The sequence below is a fragment of the Eumetopias jubatus genome, unplaced genomic scaffold (assembly GCF_037043125.1).
Source record: "Eumetopias jubatus isolate StellerSeaLion01/CBP00866 unplaced genomic scaffold, mEumJub1_p1.0 scaffold_1, whole genome shotgun sequence".
NCBI lineage: Eukaryota > Metazoa > Chordata > Mammalia > Carnivora > Otariidae > Eumetopias > Eumetopias jubatus.
Genome location: NW_028274807.1, coordinates 18,175,879 through 18,195,166, shown reverse-complemented (window position 1 = coordinate 18,195,166; position 19,288 = coordinate 18,175,879). Strand labels below are relative to the sequence as shown.

At 40.7% G+C, this 19,288-nt stretch overlaps 1 protein-coding gene across 1 annotated transcript in view; it reads right to left on the bottom strand.

The window, feature by feature from the left end:
- Positions 1 to 719: 719 nt before the first annotated feature.
- The window catches only part of ADAMTS5 (ADAM metallopeptidase with thrombospondin type 1 motif 5), a 40,760-nt gene continuing 22,191 nt past the window's right edge, over positions 720 to 19,288 (bottom strand). Inside the window, exons 3-8 of the mRNA XM_028114078.2 lie at positions 18,606 to 18,773; positions 9,993 to 10,276; positions 8,608 to 8,791; positions 8,062 to 8,237; positions 6,044 to 6,219; positions 720 to 1,287 (exon numbers count right to left, since the gene is read on the bottom strand). Coding sequence (XP_027969879.1) covers positions 720 to 1,287; positions 6,044 to 6,219; positions 8,062 to 8,237; positions 8,608 to 8,791; positions 9,993 to 10,276; positions 18,606 to 18,773 — 1,556 coding nt within the window. The remainder of the gene's footprint in view (positions 1,288 to 6,043; positions 6,220 to 8,061; positions 8,238 to 8,607; positions 8,792 to 9,992; positions 10,277 to 18,605; positions 18,774 to 19,288) is intronic.

Here is a 19,288-nt window from a genome sequence, read left to right as displayed (position 1 = left end):
TTTCTTCTTAGAATTTCTCAGAAGATGCTTGCTGTCAAAATGGTTTTTGACTAAAATTTGATCTCCTGTAGTCTGAAAGTATGCGAAATCTTATTAAAACTGCAGCAAGTTCTTAATTTCCAGTAAAACATCCACAGCTCTTTCTGGAAACCAGAAGAAGTTGAAATAGCTGCAGACCTACTTTGGTCAAACATTTTTTATAGAAATATGTGTGTGTGTGTGTGTGTGTGTGTATATACACACACATATTTTTTAATAGAACCAAGTGATATAAAGTGACATATCAAGGGAGAATGTATGTACAAACAGTAAAAATAAGCTACTGTGTATTGTGGATGATAATGATTATGATGCCTTTGAAGACATTCTAGAAGAGGTAGGTGACAAGGGGGAGACTGGTGTTCTGCCATCTTCAAATGTCCCCTGATTCTACATTCATCAGTGTTTTTTCATTCTTGTAGCCCAGGGGATGTTCAATAACTCCCAAGTGTTTCTTAGATTCCAAGGTCACCACTGTTCACACGGAACAGTGCACATCTTCCTTTGGTCACCGAGAGCAGATTCTGCCCATAATTAGACTCCAGTTGACAATGCCATCGAAGTGCGACTTTCTGTGCTTTACGTAGATCTCTCGTTCACCACGATGGATCACCACCATTGGCCAGGACTGCTCTGTGATGAGACGCCCAGTTATCTCTGCAGAACATCATCACCACAGGCTAACATTTCTTGAGCAAACATTGCTTAAACGCGGAAGGCCTCTGAGAGAGAAGGCATCCCTTTGCTAACTTGCGGTTGGCGTCCTGGCACTGCACCGTCCTGGTGTGCCAGCCCGTGTCACAGGTTCGAGAACAGGCAAGCCATGGGCCTGTCACCCACTGCAGCTGTGGACTGGGTGAGCCCACTTTATTGCTGCCATGGCCGGTGACAGAGTTGACTTTTGGGGTGGACTTCTTGGGAACAAAAAAACTGTAACGGACATCTAACGCTTTAGTTGGATCGGTTGCAAGAATCTGCACTATGAGAATTTCCTTCGTGGCTGAGTAGCCCATCCCGTGCAAGAAGTCATCCCTGTGGCTCCAACCACTGTAGTTCATGACGGTTCCATTGATGTCGATGATGGTTTCTGAGGTGGAGATCATGTACTTCCCATTGATAAGGTACTCACCATTTTTCTTCTTCAGGGCTAAGTAGGCAGTGAATCGAGACTGGTCTTTGGCTTTGAACTGTCGGACTTTTATGTGGGTTGCGCCTTCGGGGATCCTCACCACGTCAGTGTAACCCTTACTGGAAGCAGAAGTGTCCCCAGAGGAGAGATGGGGAGAGAGAGAGAGAGAAAAGAGAGACAGAGAGACAGAGAGAGAAGGAAAAAATAAGTAAACACTTAATAAATGGATAAACAAATCAAAATTCTCTAGAAGTCTTACTTAATCTTAACACAAAGTTTTAATGTAGTTAAGAAATTCATTTAAAATTGGCTTCAAAGATTAGTTTTCTTCTAACAAAATAAAATTACAATTAGACTATGATACTGTATACATTTTATTATGATGTTCAAAATTAGGATGATGTTAGCAACCTGCCTTTTTTAAAAAAATGCATGCCAACTTACAACATCCTTATCAAATCCTATCGTTCCAGCACAAAATGGGATATATGTAAACATAAACAAAAATCTGCCCTCAATCTCATAGAAAGCTTTAAATTAATGTGTCTCAAACTCATTTGCATATTAAAACCATGTGGAGATCTTTTAAAAATTTAAATCCCCAGACCCCAGGCCAATTAAATCCCATCTGTCAGGATGGGGCAGAGGCAGCAGGACCTTGGGAGTCGTTCCAAATGTGCAGAGTAGTTGGGGAAACATGGATTTAACTGTTGAACTAGAGACAGAGTAGAAGCTCTGCTTCTATTTCTACTAGAACACTGGATTTCTTGAGCAGACAACACATGAAATATAAAATTCTGTAAGTGGGTAACCATAGCTTACCAGTATCATCAAAAGAAAAAAAAAATGAATCTTTAATGCCATAGCAAATTTCCTCGGATACATCATGTCCACGAACATTATGATAGATTGAGTGAGCTTATATGATGGGTGACAAATAAAGTAGGTCTCTAATGAGCCATCATCTCCTCAGGAAAATGGGCAAAGGCATCAATACCTCTAGTATTGATCACAGTTTTTGAAAAAGGCTACGACAGAAATACTAATTAAGTGCCAAGGGACCACACCAGTAAGGAGTCATTTGTGAAACTCTTTGCCTCTATAAGCAATTTTATAATAAGGTCATCGCATGTTTTGCTTTCTTAGTTATTTGAATATAAATAAATAAATTGTGAAGTTTGATGGGTGTGAAATTTAATTACCTACTGTTAAATTCTTATTCAGGTTTAGAGGTGATAGGGCAACTGATTCATACCCTGAAAATCCAAGTGTATTTTCTGTGCCCCGCCATTCCCTCTGAATTAGAGGGGAGGCTCCTCCCCGGGGAAGCCCACTGTCTACTGAGCATCTGACGGACAAGGACTGACAGCTACACAGCTGTCAGAGTTTCTTACCGAGTTGGGAGAGAGAAGATACAATACTGATGATATTGCTTATCCAGTCAACGTGACTCATCACTTTTAGTTTTGTAAGGCATTTTGGATGAGGATTTGTTACAGGACTTTTTTTTTTTTTAATATCTAACAGCAAGAGGTCATATGCAAACCTACAGTGGCTTTGAACAAAACTGGAAGGGATGTTGGAGAGAGTATCTCATCTTACACAGAAAACATATGAAGTGGAGGTATATTAAAGTATTTGACCAAGTGCACTCTAGATCCAGTGGCAGTGTTAGGCTCAAAAGCCATGGCCCCTTACTCCTAGTTTACTCCTTTCCCGATATCCCCCAACCCCTTACCTCGGCCAGTCATACTTTCTGACAGTTACATGAAAATATGTTCTGTTTCTATTCAGAGTTTAAATGATACTTATCATGGTGTAAAGCAAATAAAGAATGCAGGCTAAGGGAATCAGGTAGGAGAGCTTTTTTTTCTATCCTTATTCCTGAGAGCCTGTCTCAGATTCATGAGAATCCGTTGGGATTGTCAGCATTGCAGGGGTCTTCAGTCTGAGCTTCATAAGGCAACGGTCAGTGGGAGGACCGGTGCCTTGATCTCTTAGTGCCGTGATAAAATATGATTCTCTTGTTCTCCTGGTACTGAGCAATGGAAGGACTGAGTTGCCATGTACTGAGATGAAGAGCATTGAGAGAGGGGTGAATTAAGGTAGGGTCATATTTGTGAAGAGGTTTGAACTTGATGAAATATTTTATTTTTTTTAAGATTTTGTTATTTATTTATTTGAGAGATAGAGAATGAGAGACAGAGAGCATGAGAGGGAGAAGCAAACTCCCCGCTGAGCAGGGAGCCCGATGTGGGACTCGATCCTAGGACCCCAGGATTATGACCTGGGCGAAGGCAGTCGCTTAACCAACTGAGCCACCCAGGCGCTCCAATGAAATATTTTAACATGCATGATCTCACTGGATCCTTACAGCAATATTAACTTGCAAGAAAATTACTATTAATTCCATTCAACTCTCAAGAATTCTGATAGTAAAAAAAAACAGTGATTCTTGTGAGATCACACAGATCTCGATTACAAAGATTTCAGCTCCAAGATCAATGTCCTTTTTTATACGTCACAGTAGGCCAAGGTAATTTAGTTGGAAAAGTTAAACAGATCATTTGTACCACATAATATAATCTTGGTCAAATCAGTTTGCAAGCCATCAGGTTGCCCACCGCTTGTCACTATCAGGAATTCCTTCATCTTTTTATGGGACAACACATGTGCAGATACTGGTTGCCAATCGAAAAAACAAAATGCCAAATTTAGTATTTATTTTTAATAAATAAATAGCCACTTTTTATGGCTTATAAGTTTATGTAGAAAGAATAAACATCACATTTTATTAGTACATAAGGTTTTTTTTTTAAAGATTTTATTTATTTATTTGACAGAGAGAGACACAGCGAGAGAGGGAACACAAGCAGGGGGAGTGGGAGAGGGAGAAGCAGGCTTCCTGCTGAGCAGGGAGCCGGATGTGGGGCTCGATCCCAGGACCCTGGGATCACGACCTGAGCCGAAGGCAGCTGCTTAACCAACTGAGCCACCCAGGTGCCCCAGTACATCAGGTATTTTATTTCCTATTTGATTCCTGAATTTCTTTCTCTTCCTTCCTTCTTTCCTTGTTTTTTTTTTTTTTTTCTTCTTATAACCTAAGGTATAGCCTTTGCTTTGGCATTCATCAGCCATGCAAAATTAGATAAGCCCTAAACTTTCAGAGTCCAAATTTCGTCATTTGTAAAACAACAAGGCAGACTTCATCATTTCTAAGGTGTCTTGCACCTTTGCAATATATAAAAATGCAGTATATGATCGACATGCAGGGTATTTTATAAAGATAGCTCAATACAACTGGATGACTAATTACTAAATCAGGGGCGCCTGGGTGGCTCAGTCGGTTAAGCGGCTGCCTTCCGCTCGGGTCGTGATCCTAGGGGTCCTGGGATCGAGCCTCGCATCAGGCTCCCTGCTCAGCGGAGAGCCTGCTTCTCCCTCTCCCTCTGCCTGCCACTCTGCCTACTTGTACTCTCTCTCTCTCTCTCTCTGTCAAATAAATAAATAAAATCTTAAAAAAAATAATTACTAAATCACTAGCAAATAGGATTAGTAATGCGTATTTAAACTCAGAATAAATTCTTCAGCCATACAATTTTTTTATGATATCAAGGATAATTTCCAGTTTTCCACAATAACATGGCATGTGATTGTCTTAATAAATCCTTATTGTTAATATGGTTTGCATATTACCCTCCAGTTAAAGACAACATAGCACATACATCAAGAATACGGGGGCGCTGGACCAATACCACTCAGCATAAGAGTGGTTTGGTGAAGAAAAAAGACAATCCTGCATTCCAGCAGACACTTTAGCTGGCTCCCTCATCCTCACTGATAACATAATATTTAATGCCAGGGGTGCCTGGGTGGCTCATTCAGTTAAGTGGCCAATTCTTGGTTTTGACTCAGGGCATGATCTCATGGGTCATGGGATCGCACCCCATGTGGAGCCCTGGGTCCGGCTCCGTGGGGCGTCTGAAACTTCTCTCCCTTTGCCCCTCCCCTCACTTGCGCTTGTGCACTCTCTCCCTCTATCTAAAATAAATAAATAAACCTTAAAAAATATTTAATTCCAGAAACTGGTACTTTATAAACTTACATATTTAAAACGAAAGCATAATCAAAGCCCATAAGAGGAAGCAGACATTACTTCTTTATAATATATACTTAAATATACTTCTATGATTCTTTATAGAGTAAACCAGGAGAGGTCACTATAAAATATTATTGTCTACACCCCTGCCACTAACTTACGTTTTGCAATGAGAGATGTCTCCTCAAGAAAAATACAGCCTGGTGAAAATTTGTCTGTAAAACGAAATAATTATGATGGAAACCGGCTATCCTTCCCTAAATGATGTTTCAGGAATAATAGATCTGCCAGAGATTGCTAGCAGGGATGTCACAGCCTTTTTTCTTTTCTTTTTTTTTTTTTTTAAGATTTTTATTTATTTATTTCAGAGAGAGAAAGAGAGAGTGTGCACAAAGAGAGAAGCAGGCTACCCGCTAGGGCTCAATCCCAGGACCTCAAGATCATGACCTGAGCCGAAGGCAGATGCTTAACTGGCTGAGCCCCCCAGGCGCCCCAGTCACAGCCTTTTTCTTTTCAGTGTTTGCACGCTGCAAAATCCTGACCTCAGAGCCATTGCAGTGTATCTGCTTCCAGAGGGGCTGGGTGTTTGCACTCTGCAAACAGAACTTTCTCCCCCCCCGCCGCTCCACCTTGGTTCTCAATGTATGATAGGTTACTGGGGCCATGCTGGACCACTTCCCACAGACAGCTTATGATGTGACACGAGGCCCCTTCTTCGGTTGTGCAAGTCTAAAGCTTTGTTTGATTCCTGTCAGGGCAACGATTTATCACCTTACCTTTTTTTATTGAAAGTTCCAACCACCTTTGTGCAACTGGAGTTGTCTCCCCCACACACGGCACACTTGTCGTACTGCAGCTTCGAGCCGATGATACCGTCACAGCCAGTGCGGACGCACTTGCCCCGGACACAGACGGAGTTACTGTATGGCCTGCATTCAGTCCCATCCGTCACCTGAATAACAAGGACCCCATTAGCGGTGGGAAGATACCTGTGCACAGGTACTTGGTTTCCATGGTAAAACAGCAAGTTCTAATTTGTGGAGTTTTGTGTTTGACTGGGATAGTGCATCGAAAAATAGACGACCAACCCCAAACCATAGTGCCCTGAGTATCTTTTTCATTTTTTTAAGATTTTTTTTTTAATTTATTTTTTTGACAGATCGAGAGAGCACAAGCAGGGGGAGCAGTGAAAGAGAGAGAGAAGCAGTCTCCCCACTGAACTGGGATCCCAATACGGGGCTCGATCCCAGAACCCTGGGATCATGACCTGAGCTGAAGGCAGACGCCTAATCATCTGAGCCACCCAGGTGCCCCTGCCCCAGAGTATCTAACTGAAAAATCCTTGACGTCTTGGCAGTAGCAGATCTGAGATAAATCTGGGTTATGCCCTTTCTCTCTTGAGCTTAATTCCAAATATGCCAGGAGACCCAAGGTATTCATCTTGCTTTCTGCATGCAGAGCACAGTCCCCTGGTATGCTCTTGCCTTTGTACATTGATAGAAACAATCATTTCACTTAGCCTGGGGGACTTGTCACTTGTGTGGAGAGCAGAAAATAAGCAGGCTCAAGATCTCTGAGATCCCTCTTTGTGGCATAACTTAGATAGTAATACATTTGAGAACCTGAACTTGACGTTCAAAACCTTCTTAATGGCTGGAAAGCATTCCCTATCACGGGCTGAACTGTCAGATGCTGAAATAGAGACCAACAAATTAGTGTAGAGAGTCTGGGGAAGTCAGAGGGAAGTACTTACTGGGAGACATGGAATATATTTTGAATAAAGGAATCACTATATACTTAAAAAGCTAGTTATAAAAGAGTGCATATACATAGATGGACCCTGTGGTTTGTGCATGTGAGTATATATAAGTAACATATGTAGTCGTATATGTAAATAAACTGAGGTGTTTTGTATACAATTCTTTTCATATGTAAGTATTTGAGTGTGTATGTGTGTGAACTAAAGTAGGGTGTACTTCAACTGGCTCATAGCTCTCCAGATGGTGGCACTGGCAGGTGATATTTCTGCTCTTATTCTTTGTCACATCTTTTAAGTGAAAATGTATTAGCTTGCAATAAAAAGATAAAGTATTTTAAAAACTATGTAAGTTGGACGTTAACTTATTTTTCAGGCATATTTCATACAAATCCGAAGGTCCCTTTCAGAGGTGACTTGAAATATAGCACCGGCTTACAAATTAGATAAACAGTATTTTAAATTGCTGCATAACACTGATTGTGAGAAATAAAACTGTTAGTAATTTAGAAAATGCTCTCCTGTGAAAAATCAGGGATAATTTCATGTGCATATATTGTAACGTCTATAACTATAGGGACATTGATTCATATTAAGGGTGCAAGTCATTTAAAGGTTTGGATCAGAGATGATGATCTTGAAACCTATCTTCATAAATCACCACAGGAATTCTTAATTAAATGATACAAAAGTAGAAAGTTTTCTTGCTTTTAGTTTCCCGTACAAATGTACCAAGGAAATTCTAGTTGTTTTCACGGCAATTTTGAAGTGAAGGTCACACCTCACCTTCCCTGACAGAGAGTTACAACTTTTCAAAAAATAGCTTTTAAAACATTTACTTGTTTTGTTTACAGCATAATTTTTGTTCTTTGTATAAGGTTTGCAAATATAGACACTACAGAGATGAAAATAAAACCCTCCAAAATCTAGTCAGCCAATAAACAATGACTGTTAATATTTGGTATCTCTAGGCTTTATTCTACCAAATAATTTCCCGCAAAGAAGTCTACTGTTTCTGGACAGTTGGTGTGCAATTACCTTTGGAGAAAACACCACGTAGTAACCGGTGCCCTTAGCTCTGCAGGTCAGTTTGCACACGTCCCCCAGCAGGACGCCTGCATATTTGGGAACCCATTCCACAAATGTTTTGACTCCTTTTGCGTCAGACTGATACCCATTTTTGGCCTCACACTGCTCGTGACGAAAAGATTTACCTAAAAAACAAACGTGTCATGTTATTACTTTGTCTATTCTGAAACTTAGACAGAGTCTTGTGCATTTTAAGTAATTTTAACAGGAAGATGCGAACTTTATTTTTCAGAGCCTCTTTACACGCCAGCATTGGAATTTATCTGTACACAGGAGTTGAAAGCAACTATTATTTTCTTCCTACTCTCTAAATACCTAATTGTTTTTAATAATAGTTGAAAAAAATCACTCATGTATTTGTTATTGATTTGCACACTGGTGGAACTGTGTAGTACGAGATTAATAGGTTATTTCTCCAGCCTCCTTTATTTATTACTGCTAGAATACAAATTACACGTGGCACAAGGTGGTTGCTGACACTTGGGAGCTGCGTACCGTTCGGTGGGCAGGGCATGACGTTGCAGGAGCGGTAGATGGCTCTCTTCCCCGTGCAGTAACGGCCACTGTTTCTAGGTGCGGGGTTATTGCAGTGCCGATGGGCAAACTGTACTCCTCCCCCACATGAGCGAGAACACTGGCCCCAGGACCCCCAGGATCCCCAGTTGCCATGGCTTGATGTCTGAAATAGAAAACAGAAGACATTTTAACACAGAAGGGAGAAAAAAAGAACTTTCAAAATGCACATTTGGAAATCACCCGCATTCAATGTCTTAGTGACAACCCCATCACAGATATAAATTTTCACTGAATTGAACATGGCTACAGATATTGGACATTCTGGAATTATTGTGTAATTCCAATTCTAAGCGAGTCATCTCTTCTGCTCCCTGCTGTCCCCCGGCACCAGGATCTGAATGTTTCCCTGGCAGTACTGAGCACACAGGTTTCTCTGCGCTTTCTGACACGGTGCATTTCTGTTAACCACTTGAACCATAGCTAACTTTCTGTCAACTCTGATCCTTCACCTTTGACAAAATATATGATGCTAAAGATTTCGCATGATGCCTGGAAGAGTTGGTTCTATTTACGTTTTTTTTCTCCCTGTTTGGCACTGATGTTGTGCATCGTTTTGTTGATATCACACATCCCATCAGACAGACCCTCCCTCACATGCATAAATGTATTTGACCTGAGTTGGGCTTCAGTCCTCATTAGACCAGAGTCCTTTTCCGTAGAGAGGGAATGTGACAGATATTGAAGTGCACCCACCCCCCCCAGGCAAACATCACGAGCGCCCACGCCACGGGGGAATAAAAGACTCTAGGTCTATCATTCTGGAAACATGGTAGCAGGAAGCGGAGAGACTTCCAGAGGGAAGAATATTATAAACTCCTTTGCTGAAGGACTGGGTGAAGAACTTCCTGGGGCTGCTGTCAGAGTATCCGAGAGTGCACAGTTGTGGGGTAATCTTTTTTTTTTAAAGATTTTTTTATTTTTTATTTGACACAGAGAGCACAAGGACGGGGAGCGGCAGGCAGAGGGAGAAACAGGTTCCCAGCTGAGCAGGGAGCCCTATGCGGGGCTTGATCCCAGGACCCCGGGATCACGACACGAGCCGAAGGCAGACGCTTAACCTTGTCTGAGCCACCCAGGCGCCCCATGCGGTAGTCTTGAAAGACATGAGCATTGTGCCCTGTGTCAGTGCTCTCCTCGGGACTTTGAAACTCAGAGGAGAGCCAGCAAATGCTTTGCTTGGGCCTCTCGAGGAAACATATTTGAACCAGGAAAGAAAGCCTTTCTGAGATGGTACCCACATATGTCATAGGAATGGACCTCAGATCCCGTGTCGCCAGGCATGGCGTGACAAGCAAATCACTTACTGAATAATATTTTTTCTTGGTTTTGTCCACACACTTGCCCTGTAGGCAGATCCTCCCTTTCCCACATGGTGTCCCCTCCACAGCTGGCAGTTTCTTGGTGAGACACACCATCTGGCCCTGGCGCACGACGGCGCACCAGAGGCGGGCGCAGACGTCCATGCCGGGGCACACGGAGTACTCGGGCCCAAAGGTCAGGTTGCACTGCTGCGTGGCGTCGTACATCTGTCCTGGCAGTTCTTCGGGGCCCAGGATCTGCTTGCGTGGTAGATCTAGCAAACAGTTACCTAGAAGAATAACCGAGATGGACCACTGTTCCGTGTTTCGGTTTCAAATTAAGAAAATCGTGGATCTGAAAATGCAGTGCTCCAGGTGCTGTGGGAGCGTCATGCACCCACAGATCTGCAGGCTGAAGCCCTGGAGGAGGGACTCCTCCTCCGGACAGAGGGCAGCACCTCTTTGCGTTCACCAACCCCCTCCGTGATTTTCTTTTCTTTCTTTTCTTTTTTTTTTTTTTTAAGATTTGATTTATTTGACAGAGAGAGACACAGCAAGAGAGGGAACACAAGCAGGGGGAGTGGGAGAGGGAGAAGCAGGCTTCCTGCTGAGCAGGGAGCCCCATGCGGGTCTCGATCCCGGGATCCTGGGATCTTGACCTGAGCCGAAGGAAGACGCTTAACGACTGAGCCACCCAGGTGCCCCGCCTCTGGGATTTTCAATGGGCTATGTGCTCTGGGGCATAGCTAATGATGGCAGTGGGATGATCAAACAAAATTATTTTGTAATAATTAGTTATGAAAATAGCCATTGTGCTGAGGGACTAGGAGAAATCGGGATGGACCTCCAGGAAATTATATAATGGTCATAACAACAACAGCAACAACAATAATAGTAAATAAGCATTTACAACTCTAAGAAACAGTTTATCCATGTGCTCTATTTATAGGCTTCTTCACTTTCAGCTTTTCTCTTCCTCATGTGCCCACCCAAGTCTCCTCCCCATTAATTCCATAAATAATAACAAGGCCAGACCTCATTCCTTCTTGCCCTCAATAAGCATTTGGTCACACCTACAATGTTCTAGGAAACACACTAGATATTGGGAAAACACAAAAATGACCCAGATCCACCCCCACCCCCCAGGGTCTCCCAATAAAGTGGAGAAACATTTCCTCTAGACTTATGTGAAATATAGTAAAGAATTCAAGAGTCACAGAGTAAAGGAGCAGTGGGCAAAGAAAAGACATTATCTTTGGGGGATGAAGCTCATCTTTTAATCCTTCTTCTTTGTCGCTGTTTGGGTCTGTTCTTTAATGCAACTAGTAGTTGTTGGGTGCTCGAAGTATGTCACACCAATAAGTTGGTGTTCTCCTTACATAATACGGGGGGTATAAAGGAGTGAGTTTGGGGGGATCAATAGAAGTGAGCACGCATGCGGGCAATGCAAATTCAGAAGATGGTACGTGCCTCCCCTCCCCTCAAAAGCTTCCCTAAGAATCCCTGACCTGTGGTTAACACCATGAATTTTCTCTGAGCCTATGGGAGCATGCACATTGCCCATCAGTTTCTGCCCATTTTTGTTTATTTGGGATTTTGGGATTTGCTCATTAACTATTCAGAGTACTAAAAATAACAAATATTTGTTACACATTTACACTATTCTCCCTTTCTTAAATGTATTCACTTATTTAATCCTCACAAGAACTCTACAGAGCAGATTCTAGTACTTTCCTTATTTTACAAATAAGGAAACTGAGAAATGAAAAAACAGGTCACTGAGCCAAGGTCACAGAGCTATTAGGGGTTTATGCTCAGAGCCTGCTTTCCTCATCATATACCATCTCGCTTCTGCTCTGCATGTGGATAGATCTCTTGTTTTATTGCTGACCGGGAAGGTGTGTGGAGGGATCCTTTAAAGGGTGGATACCGTGCCTAATGGCAGAAACACCCAGTCTAAAGTCTAATTCTGGTGAAACCCTAAGTGGCTGAGTGTTCTTGACCAAGTCAGTTAACGTCTCTCTAACTGATTTTCAAGCTCTGTGAAATGTTTCTCTTCTCATTGTGACACTATAAGGGTAAAAATAAGAGATATAGAGGGTGACCAGAAAAATACAAAACAATCACAGTTGATACTATGCTCAACGTATTCAACAATTTTAGATATATTAGAGTCATTCTCTTTACCTAACAAAAGAAAATCACATTTCAATCCTACTTTCCACTGAGACATGGAATAGTCAGCATGTTTTAAGTATACTGCAAACATTTTCACAACTATATTCAAGTTTCTTCAAAGTGAATGCCTTAGAACTTGTCAATCTGTGATGGAAGCATTATATGAAAATGAATACAGAGCAGAGTTCCTATTTAATTTCTGAGCCAGAATCTTTGAAGAGGTAAAGCTTCTGAAGGCAAGCCAGAAAAAGCATTAAAAGTAAGTATCCAGCCAAAGGGAACTTTGGGAGAAAAACATCAAGTTAAAAGAAAAACAACATCGAGTCAATAGGAAAGAATGACAGTAAACCTTCACTAAGCTTTGTTTAGGAGACGGTAAGATGAAGCACCGAGAACTCCGTGAGAAGTGTTATCTCACTGTTACATAAAATAAAAAAAAAGAAGACTCTATAAACCAGGGAAGGCTTGACAGATTGCTGATGTTACAAGACTGTCAACAAATCTCTGAGACAGCAAGAATGCTCTCCAATTCTTCACAAGTGCTGTTTTAAGAAACTTTTACTAAAAAGCACAGAACCATTAAGACTGCGTCACTTAAGGATTTGCCAAGAAGTTTCTAACTTGTGTGGGTGCACGCGGCATGGGTCCACCTTGTTTGTTTCGAGCCAAAATAACTCACCACCGCTTTGTGGACTTATAGTCACTGACCACATTCTACCTCATTAGGACATGATGAGCAGAAAGAAATGTTGAATTCAATTTGAAATCAACTTATAACAAGGAGACTTCAAGATGTGGCATCTCTTTAAAAAGCTTAATACCAAAGTATAAGTTTTGTTTTGCTTTTGTTGATTTGACTATAGCTGACCCATGATGTTACATTAGTCTCAGGTCCAAAGTGTAAGTTTTAAAAATGAATCACACATTTGCTTTGCTTTGAAAGATACTGTATCTCAGCTCTATGGTTTTCCCTTAGAGGTCACCTGGGGATGACTTCCTGCTAATAATCAAATGATTTATTTCAGAATTGCCATTAACTTATTATTCCAATGTTCTCATCAGGATTTGTTGCTGCATTAGTTTCTATTTACCCTGAAACATACAGCCTATCAATTTCATCTATACATTGAATTATGTCCTTTTGCAATAAAATAGGTATAGATGTCTCTCGCAAATGGAATGCCTTCCATTGTTGTACTATGGAACAAAAATAAAAAAAAAAAATGAATCTAGAGCCCGATTCTGAATCTCATGGTGTGAAATATTTAAAATCTAATAGTGAACTGGATATACATTGTCCATTTTTTTTTTTTTTTAATGTTACAGTTTGGGGGAAGAGTGAAAGAGACAGATCTGTCAATCTTTCAGTATCATTTGCATTGAGCTCTAAAAGCAGCCAGTCTCCTACTGACTTTTCTTAATCTGCTTGGCCTTTAATTTCAACCATTTCTTCCTATCTAGTTCACATATTTTTCACTTCTATCTGGGCTTTGCTACCTACATTTTGCCTGCTTGTTCTTTTTCACAAATTGCCAACTTGTTTTTTCTTTTCCTCCCTGCTTCCTTCTTTTCTTTTGTTTTAACGTTTCCTATGTATAAAAATGGATAGTTTCCAAAAGAAAGACAACAGAAGTGTGCCCATAATGCATATTTGTTTTACCGTGTTCAGTTAAATGCTTAAAGGTGAAAAATTAAAAAGTAAAAGGCAATGATGTGTGATGGAGAAACAAAGGAAAGAAAGCGGAAGTCACCCCACGGCCACAGAGTGCACTAAGGGTGATGGAAGTCACGCCAGACCTCCGGGAAATGGAACAGAAAAATCGCTGCCTTTTTTGTATCTGACGGCCAGCACTGTTTGTCCTTCATTTTCATGATTAATGAAAATTATCAGATCAAAGTTAGTTGTTCTCTAGTCTTTTCATATTTTCTTCTCTGTTTCCAACACTATGGTTATTTCTGTCCTCTCTTCCTGTCCAGTACACATGCACGAAATTAGGCATCGGCCCAAATATCCACAGCATATCAGAAATCAATTTCTATTCCTAATGAAACTCGTCCATTGCAAACTGTCCCCTTTTACTTCCAAACATATCTCCCTGGCCTGGCAACTCAAAGTTCTTTAGGTCTTTATTTGAACGGCTAACATAAAAGAGAAACTGATGCATTACGGGCCAGGTAGCAGAGAAAATTTAAGGGCATTGAAATGTACAGAGCATGGTTGCTGAACCAAAAGCAATCGGGGGCGGGGGGGGGGGAGGGATCTGTTTGTGAAACCGTCACAAGCTTTAAGGGCCCTTTTAGCAAAGGTAATGCCAAGGAAATTAGATGGAAACGTCTCCTTGTTAAAGGATGAAGCATAGTTTTTTTAAAAACACAGGTCACCACGTCCTTAAAATATATGTCTTATTTGCAGATTCTTCCAAAGGCACATTTACTGTGAATGAGTACTACCTTAAAAACTGAATGTTAAGATCTTATTTATTACCAGCCTATAGTCTCCACAGACAAAGGATTCAGGGAACTGGGTTTCTAATAGCATTTTATCTCCAGAGTTCTGTGTTTAGTGGATGGGTGTAAACTTAGCTCTTTAAACATGCTGCACGTTAATATTCCAAAGTTGTTTCTAGATTTTCCTTAGCAGTCTGCGTCAAGAGGGTTCTTGGGCTGTGCCTGTTTGGGAGGTGGCCCTTCTCATTGTGGCACCGTGGACTTAGGGATATAGCAGATGTGGCTATCTTTCTTGGCTTCAAGGTTATTAACATTTGAGAAAGGAAATTCAATAACCTGCTTTCACTGCACAATTTCCCTGCCAGTTCTTACCTTTATTTCTGAGGCCTCTCCAGCTTGCCTAGAACTAACTTGTATAAACACTGCAGAATGTCTACAAGTATCTTGGCAAGGCTGGTGGCGGGGGGGGCGGGGGGGGGGCAATGTTTCCCCTGAGACATGGCTCTCCTTTTCTGAATCGCAAATCTGCAAGCACAGTTATTTTAGTGTGTGCACGTGGACTTTTCAACCATAACCGAATTGCTACATAGTTCTTGGAACTAAATCAGGAAACACTCCATATTAATGAATTTAAATTTGGCAGTGGGAGAGTGCTACAAATGTCCAGCTACTTATGGCTAATAATTTTAAAAACAAATCAAATGATTTGAATTTAATTGTGCTTTAAGACGTCATTTCTCTAGCGCCGCCAGAGGTGAGCGGGAGACAGATGAGCTATTAGCCATAAATGGATTTTCCAGATAAGGTACTCTTTAGGTCCCATCGAAAAATTCTGTAAGTTTTGTGAGAGTATCTTCCTTCACCACAGCAATGGCTTTGCTGTCTTTATATTAGTGCCACAATTTAAGTTTCCTCAATAATTGCAAATCACGTTTTTTTCTGAGTATCGATGATGGTATCATGTGGAAATACAGAGATACCTTCAGGGATCATGGTGGTGTGATACCACTTTTGACCCTTTGGGAAAAGGAGCCAGACCTCTGAGCTTTCAATGATTCAGGGCTACACATGACAGCTTTTCTGGTTTCTCCCTTATTGTCAAATGATACCCCTCCTCGCTCTCTGTCTCACTGTCTAAAGTGCACCCCCAGACCCCCGTGCCATGACTCTTTCATTGCTTAAAATTGTTATGGCCTAGAAAATTAGTACAGAAAAATAGTAGAACCATTTCTATTAACTCTGAATGAATGGGCTCAGGATGGAAGTCTGAGTCATTTCCTACCAGCAAAGTAAAAGGGTTTTATCATATGGTTTTTTGGTATCAGTCCAGTCTTCCAAGAAAGATGTGTTTGTTTGTTTTCCTTTCCTCTAGGACTTTGATGTTCTCCCCGGTTCTCTCCTAAGCTCTGAAGATGAAATGTCAGAGCCTCAACCATCTCAAAAATCGTGCTTACTAGTTCCTATCACCACACTTTCACTTAAACTGACTTAAGTCAGTTTTTTGGTGGCAGGGTAAAAGTTACTAAATTATTTGAATTCACATTTAAATGACAGTGCTTAAGCGTACCACTGTTTCAGTATCTCTGAGTGCTGTTTTGAAATGAGCATAATTGAGCTTTGCTAACCCTAACTTTGGTTCTATTGCCTTGTTTGGCTCTCCGTATTCTGAAATGACTTTATTCATTATAGGCTACTGATAAAATCACTGTGTGTGTGTGTTTGTGTGTGTGTTTGTTATAACACAAGACTGCCTAACCAACATATAAAAAAGTGAGAGAGTCTAACCTTGATGAAATGAGTTAATTAATAAGTAGGCTCCTTAAGAATTTGTTGTTCCAAGAATTTTGCTAATTTAATCAACTTATTTAACATGTACATGGGAAACTCAGAAAAGATTGTATTAGTGCCAGTGAATAAAATCTATGTCTACTAAATGTATGTTCTTTGGTTGTTATCTACCATGAGGATCTCTGGAATGGATATAGTGAGATGTATAAAATATGCAAATTTGTTGCAAAATTTTAAAAAGCTGAGTGTGGACTCTTAAATACAGAAGTAATGCTAAGAAATGAAGACAATACTGAAAGCACATTTACTGCACAAAAAGTAAGATCATGAATTCCACAAACATGAAATAAACGAATCATTCCAAAATTATGGCAATAAGGAACAAAATTCTGCACAGCATTGCAATTAGTTGACCTAATACTTGCACAGGAAAAAAAAAATTGGTCCCATTTTAGCCATAAGTATTTGCTGCCTTAGCAACTAAATCCATTCATTTAGGGATTCAAAGTTTAGCTCAAACTTTTGGAATGTGTAATGTGTGATACTGAAATAAAATATTAATGTTTCTTTTTCAGAAAACCTGAATAAAAGCAGCAAAAGCAGTATTAGGAGTGGAGAGTAGGGCTCCACCCAAAAGGGCTTTTATTAGATATTTGACTTGATTAATGTGGACAGGGAGATAATTAGGTAAACATTCATTACAGGACTTTATCAGCATTAAATCAGCATTGTAAAGCGAGCTACACAGAAAATTATCACTTATTGTTAGTCTAAAGGAAGAGCCCAATACATTGATTCTTAGATTTTTTTTTTCTAAATCTTTGAGCTATTGGGATGTCCTTTCAATAAACAGAGAACAGTTTATATTTAGGGAAATTGTAAACTAGGCTAGGCATGGATTGTTTTCAGGAATAGGGTATTTTAAAAAAGTTTAAAGTAGTTAAAACATTACCAGTTCACCACTAATGTAGCAAAACTGAGTTAATGAACGGATTTTTTCCTCCGAGAGACCAAAGAACTGTGTGACAGAATTCTTTTTTGTCTGAGAAGAGTTGAATTCAACAATTGTTTTGACATTACGCAGCCAAAGTTCAAGGTGGCCACCGCACTAAGATATTATGAAATATTAGGCCATAAACCTTGTGGAACTAGGAAAAACAACTATCACAGACTCCCTTTAGCCAACTTTAAACCATACAACATGAGATAATCTTATGGACAATTATTACGATCAAAAATTTCTGTTCATATTCGGTTCAACCGCCAGTTTTGGAAAGAGAGAAAAAAAAGGAATGAGAGTATGTCCATTTCTATAACATGAGAAACTTGAACTACATGGTGTGTGTAGTTGAACCACTTCAATTCTAATGAATCTATCCTCCTGTGCCTCTAGCAGTTTCAAGTCATAAGGGATGCTAGGAAATTAGCAACAGCTTGTTTTGAAGATTACTTAACGGTCAGAATTTATTATTTCTAAAAACCGCGACTTCTTTGGTATTTTTATATAATTTACAGGACTAATCCTCGATTTGCAGAATTTAATAAAGTAGGTTATGCTTTTGAACTGTATCTAGTGGACAAAGCCAAAGATTTTCTTTTGAAGTTCTTAAAGTGTTTTCCCACTATTCAGATTGATTTTTCTTTTTCTGTTCTGCAGTTTTCACTCTCCTTTCAGGAGAATCTGCTGTCAGGATAAAGCCAGATTCTTCCAGTGAATGCAAATCTAAAGAGCTTCCTTTCCTGGTTTTCTGTTGCCATGAAGAGGATCCGACAGAATTGTCACCTACATTTTAACCACACCCCTATAATAGGCATGTAACAAATAATTCTGAGAGTCATATTAATAGCAGGGAAACAAGATGTCTGCCAACATTCTCACAGGAAGCTAGTGGTGAAAGGCGGAATAAAAGCCAGGCTTTCAGGGCACTGGCTAGGCATTCTGTGTGGTCTCCCACACTGCTTCTCTTTTGAACTTCTCAATTCCAAAGCAAAAATACCATAGTTATAATACCACCAAGGACGTTGGCATTCTATACCAACAGACCGTCCCTCTGCTCCTTCCCTGACCCTATCTAAACAACCACTGTCTCAGGGGGCCTGCTGCTTCGTGAGGATGTCATAAAGTAGCACTGGTAATGATCCCACCCCCCCCACCCCCCTGCCAAGTGTTGTTACTGAGCCTGTGTTGTCTTAAATGATACGTACCGTGGCCATCATCCAAGAATTCTGTGATGGTGGCTGAGGTGCACTTGGACCAGGGCTTGGATGCATCGATGCTGGTTAGGATGGAAGACATTAAGCGCTTATCTTCGGTGGAACCAAAATTCTCTTCACAGAATTTGGAATCATCATGGGAGAGGCCAAGGAGATGTCCTAAAGCAGAGAAGAGAAGGAATGCAATCATGGGTGATTTTGCATTTCTACTTTTCCATGACAATTACATGAGCACTTGGTTTCCCACCTCGGGCCCCCCCTCCAAACTGTACATGAGTCCATTTTAACTGCCTTCTCATGCACAGATTGGACCCCCAGGGAAATTAAAGCTGTGTGTAGTCAGAGCAGTCACTTTGGGTGAACATTCAGGGGAAAACTGAGAAATTACACTACGGAGTGGATGTTCCCATAATCCATCTGGATCACACATGCTCAATGACATGTAGAAACAGGCCTTATTTAGAATCCAGAATTTGCAAGGCAACTGTGGGATTATGTCATAGCCTCACTACATATTATTTTGATTACTTGTCTAATTTTCCGCCTTCTCTGATCAACCATGAGCCCCATGAGATCAGAGAGCATCTCCTCCATCCACTGTTGAAATCTCTGTGTTTAACTCAATGTTCTGCAAGTTGCAAACACTTAATAGATGGTTTTTGAATATCAGTGAC